We start from the raw sequence: 5,668 nt of genomic DNA, 5'->3' as shown, positions 1-5,668 counted from the left end.
TGGCAGGGGGTCGGACTAGATGATCTGCCTAGGTCCCTTCCGACCCTAGAAACTATGAAACTATGAAAATTTTCCTTTTGTAATGACTCTTTTGTCTTTTGAGCTGAAGAATACTCTGGTCAAAAGATATCTTTCTGGTAAGCAGAACTGTGGGTGAAGTTGTGACTAAAGCAAATAAGAAATAGGCATACAATTTATTTTAAAATATTGCTATTATTTAGGGTGTTTTTAAAGCATTTAAGCAAAGTCCAAGTAATTTTTTTATAGTGGAAAAATTCATTATTTTTTAAATGAAATGATACTTTAGGGATGTATACTAAAGAAAAACAAACAAGCAAAGTGTAATATCAATACAAAACACCAACATTTGCTATGGAATTATTTAGCTATTTTCTGAGGGGCATACAGATATTTTTGCCACAAATTTGAAGGGAAGCTCCATGTACCTCTAAAACTCAGGAAACAAAGTCTAGGCATTAAAATACTCCTTGTTAAACCCCTTTTAAAAATATTGCATACTGGGTGCATCTACACATGCAATTAGCCTGTTGCAATAAACTCCAGTGCAGTTTGTGTTGGATTTTATTGCTCCCAAGTGTAGCATTTACACGTGCACCTGGAACCACAGCACATTGAGCTGTGGCGCAGATGCCCCAGCTGGCGGGGGACCTGCAGGGTTAGCCTGCCAACCTGAAGCTGCTCCACCCCAGCTCAACATGCTGAGGAGGGGCTGGCTAGGGCACAAGGGTGCTACAGTGTGGTACTAGCCGGCAAGCATCCCCAGTCACCATAAGCAGAGGGAGAAAATATTATTTGGGCGGCTGAGTACACACACAGGCACAGACACACACATACACACAGCCCAGCAGGTAAGTCTGTGGAGGGGAAAGGGTGCGGGGACAGGGAAGGTGCATGGGAGGGGAGAAGATTGAGGCCTCCACAGTGAGGGAGGGAGTGGGGCAGAGGCAGGAGCAGGAGCTGGGGTGAATGGGCCCCGTACGGGTTGTGTGACAGTCAGAGCCTGGGCAGCTCGTCCAGGGGCGGGGGCGGGAGGAGGCATGGTTCCCCACCACTGTGCGCACCACAGGGGAGGCACAGGGGACATGTGCCCCACAGATTTGTGCATGGGGCAGGGGTGGGCTGCCACTGTGGGCTGGGGCTCTGCAACCCACTTCCTCAGGATCTGTGTGATGTCATGTACCTGCTGCTGCCAGGCTGCGCTGCGTCCCCTGTCTGCTCGGCGGTGGCAGGCACATGGCGTTGTGCAGCTCCCGAGGTAGCAGCAATGGGTAACAGAGCCCAGCCCCCAGCGGCAACCTGCCTCTGCCCCACACAGAGATCTAGAGGGCACGTGTCCCCTGTGCCTCCACCACAGGATAAATGTACAGTGGTACATATTCCTCTTGGTTTCTCCCATTTACCTTTATGCATCGTGTTGGGAAGAAGCAGAATTTTAGTTAGCACTATTTCTTAATGTTCAAGTATACTCACATATGCAAACTACTTAAAACACAGTTTCAAAATAATAATAAACACAGGGGAAGTTAAAATAGAGGTAAAATACAGGTTTTTCCCACTGACATTATAGTAAAGAAATGAATCATTACTATTAACACAGTAGTGTCAATCAGGATTGTTTTTCAGAGATACAAGATAAATAATATAAATCTCCTAGTTGAGCAGAACTAGTTATTTTCTCAGAGATGTTTTACTTATAGAATTAAAACCTCTAAAAAGTCAAGGTTTTTATTCTTGGCTGCATATTTCTTCAGCAGCTTTACCTATCAATAGTTTTTTGCATATTTTCCCAACTCGTAACAACTTGGATTCGTTTGTTATGCACTGGTATTTAAGCACTGTCTATGAGATTGTTACAGCTGTACAAACATTTCGACACTTCATGCCAGCACTCAAGACATGCCGACATAACTGGTGCTGGTTATAGGAAGTTTGAACGTTCCTTAATTTCAACAGTCTTACTTATTAATAAAATGTGTACCTGCTCCCCCAAAACATAATAATTTAGCCTTGTTGGGCGTACACTTGATAATATTTGTGCACACATTCCAACCCTGATAGATTTGTCCAAAATGCTTAGTAAAGCTGTACAGCCTTATTTTTATTTTATTTTTCTTGCAAGAGAGATGTCTTTACTCAGAAGTACAATAACAATTTTGCTATTCTATTTAATTGTAAAATTGACAGTACCAGAACTTCCCTATACCTGTTTTGGAATCAATGTCTGGACCAAAGAGCTGCTATCCTGGACTTCCAGTCTTCAGGTCTACCACATTTTAGCTGTAGGTTGCTATAAAGTAAATACAGTAGATCCCAACGGTATGATGAAAAAATCTATGTTTCTTCTCTGATTTCAAAAAATTAGTGATCTGCAAACAAAAACCGTTCTTTCATACCATGAGGTCTTCCTATTGGTGCTGCTGAGCAACCAGTGGTGATCTCACATCATATCTCCTGTTTAAGGTCTAGATAAACCTTGATTGATGAACAGGTGTGGGGGGCAGGCTGTAGAAGCTGTTACAGGGATCTGACTTACCTCCAGGAAGTAAAATCAAACACCCATGCCTGAATTCAGGCCTTACTGTGGGCATGCTTTGGATATTACCTAAGGGACACATTTCTGGACCCATCTCAGCATGGTCTAGACTGAGGACTGAAGTTACTGGGGAGCCATCAGATTGTTGGAATATTAACTCCTGCACTACTAATGATTACTTCTTATTCAAAATCTGCAGCTTCTGTGCCTAATCTTCATAGCCAGGAATTCCGATCGCTGGGTGCATCTACACATGCAATCAATGTGAAGCAATAAACTCTGATTCTTTTTGCTCCGGAGTGTATTGCTCCCAGGCATGCTGTTTGAATGTGTAACCAGAACCACAGCACACTGAGCCGGGTCAGAGCAGCTGCAACTGGCACGGGGCCCTGGGGGTCAGACTGTCAACCCAGGGCTGCTCTGACCTGGCTCAATGTGCTGTGGAAGGGCTAGCTGGGGCATGATAGTGCTCCAATGTGGGGCTAGCCAGCAGGCAGCCGGGGCAGCATCTACATGTGTGCAGCTGTGGAGTCAAAAACTCCACAGCAGGATAGTACTTGTAAATACAAGCTCCCCTGTTGCATAATTAATTACTCCAGCCTAATAGGGGCACTCGTGTAGATGTGCAACATTTACTGCAGAGCTAATTAGTCTACTCCACAATAAATGTCTCATGTAGACACGTCAACTGATATCTTCATTCTTCCACCCCTGACCTCTGTATTTGTTTGTAACACTAATGTATTGTATTTCATCTTCTTTCAGATTGTACAACCTTCTGGGATGGCTATCAAAGTCAAAAAAGCTATTGTGATATATACCAGCTGAGGTTCTTTTTATATGACATAATTGATGTTGTTTTCCCAAAGGTCTATCAAGTTATGAAAATACATTCCATGCAGTGGGTTGCAACATTTGTTTCTTGTTAATCCCTGATTCTAAATTCTCTTCTTAATTCTGTTTTTATAGTGAACTTTGTGAACATTTGCCAAGTCCTCATACTAGCCTTCTCTTGGGAGATGCCTACATGAATATTCAAGAGGTTAGCATGAATTTGTCCAATAAATCTGTAGCAAATTCAGAAAAAAGATACATTTAACTAGAAAGCTGGATTTCTTATTAACCATAATAATACTGAGCACTCCTATAGCATAACAAATATAACTGAGTCACTGGCAAAATATTTCTTTAACAGTTCATGTTAAATATGAAAATAACTCCAACTTCTTTTTTCTTAGCCAGAGAAAGCTGTGGAAGTATATGAAGCAGCTCAAAGGAAGAATCCTTTGGATGCAGCACTGGCCAGAAAAATTGGACAAGCATATGTGAAAACACATCAATATAATAAGGTCTTGAACATTCTTTTTTCTCTTGAGTATTTTAAGTCGTAAGAACAAAGAAAGAAAACTAATAAATTAATAATCACAAATCACAAATGAATATGGTAATTTGACCTAGTGTAATTTGGCATTTGGAATAATCTGTTGAATCTTTTTAATTGCTATATAGGCTATTAATTACTATGAAGTGGCTCTAAAGATGAGTAAGCAGGATTTCTTGTGCCATGATCTTGCTGGACTCCTCCTCAAACTCAAGAAGTTCAGCAAAGCAGAAAGAGTTTTGAATCAGGCTTTGGACCATGACTTTGGTAACAGTTTTCATCATGTATACTACACTTGTTGTGTTCTGTGAATTATTTACAATTCCTTATATGAATTTTGTCATAAACAAATATTCTACGCAACTTATATTTTAGACTCTCAAGCTTTCAACAAATGTTTAAATTATCTTGTGTGAGAGCTGTCTTTCAAGCCTTGCTTTTCCATATGTGGGTGGGTAGAATGGTGTAAATGCTTCAACATAGGCCCTAGACATCCATTCTTTTTCTTGATAGCCAAGAACGTTAGGCTAGAAATATAATATATTGTCATTTTTAATCTTTTAGTTAATGACTTGCCTTATATGATGAAAGATGTCAAGAGCCTGATTTTACTAGCAAAAGTTTACAAAATCAATAAACAAGAAGAAGTGGTGGGAACTTTGAAGAAGGTAATTGCTAAAAGATATATATGCTTTCTATATTGCTAGACATTTTCCTTAATAATATATTCGTATAAAGGGTTTGAATAATTTTTCAGAGGCTTTCAACATATACAGTTTCCATGACTGTGATTAGAATTAGAGTTCAGCTCTCCATTCCCTCAATTCATAGCTCAAATACTTCACTATGCACTGCAATAACTATGAAGAGTACTAATAGGCTTTGAATATATTCATGATCTCCTTTTTTGAGCCTTATTCTAACTAGTATTTATACTCTTACACTTCCCAGAAACACATCCTTGAAAAGCAGAAATCATAACTGTCATGGACCTTAAGCTGTGGAATTCCTTGCCTTTTGATTCCATTCATTCTCAACAATAAAAGAATAATAGCGCATATTATCTGCTGCTGTAACACTATCATTGACTTAAATGGAGTTACACCAGCAAATAATCTGGCTTTAGTGTTTTTTACTTCATATGTATAAAATTTTACTGATCATCTTTCTATATATGATGTTCTCTGTTTATCCTTTTTTCTCAGAGTGGTAGTGTGTTTTTAATATGGTTGTGAGTTATTTCAAGATATCCACATCATCTGGGAATAACAAGGGGTTTAAAATGTATGACTCTATTAATTAATTATTCTTTATAGGTAGTCAAAGAATATCTTGTTTCACATTAAAATGTTATATTATGCTAAAGGAAAATGTGTCCATAAAAGTTAGATAGAATATTAGATCCTGAAAAAAGCATCCCTCTGCCCAGGGTTAGCACAGTCATATTCCCCTCTTCAGTGCCGCTGGAATCCTTAGGCTTCTGTTACCTCTTTAAACGGTGGTGGATTTCATCCCTTTAGCATGTTCACCTGGTACTGAAACAAGCAGATGAACCAAGAACTATATCCAAGAAAGGACTTACTTTTGTAATGCTTAATTTTTGCCCGCTCTGCTGCCTGGTGGAATTCATAGTTCTAAGTGAGGTGCCAGAGATTCCCACATAGTACAGGAAGGTTCACAGAAGTCAGTAATGTGAGGATGGGGAGCCATCTAACTAAACCAGTAGGAAATGC

At 39.8% G+C, this 5,668-nt stretch overlaps 1 protein-coding gene across 1 annotated transcript in view; it reads left to right on the top strand.

Moving 5' to 3' along the window:
* TTC21A (tetratricopeptide repeat domain 21A) overlaps window positions 1–5,668 on the top strand; it is a 76,703-nt gene that overhangs the window by 52,260 nt on the left and 18,775 nt on the right. Inside the window, exons 16-19 of the mRNA XM_014519619.2 lie at window positions 3,524–3,596; window positions 3,793–3,903; window positions 4,064–4,202; window positions 4,500–4,603. Coding sequence (XP_014375105.1) covers window positions 3,524–3,596; window positions 3,793–3,903; window positions 4,064–4,202; window positions 4,500–4,603 — 427 coding nt within the window. The remainder of the gene's footprint in view (window positions 1–3,523; window positions 3,597–3,792; window positions 3,904–4,063; window positions 4,203–4,499; window positions 4,604–5,668) is intronic.

Source organism: Alligator sinensis, unplaced genomic scaffold (assembly GCF_000455745.1).
Source record: "Alligator sinensis unplaced genomic scaffold, ASM45574v1 scaffold885_1, whole genome shotgun sequence".
NCBI classification, from domain to species: domain Eukaryota; kingdom Metazoa; phylum Chordata; order Crocodylia; family Alligatoridae; genus Alligator; species Alligator sinensis.
The sequence above is the reverse complement of the archived record's forward strand: the minus strand, read 5'-3'. Positions and strand labels throughout refer to the sequence as shown.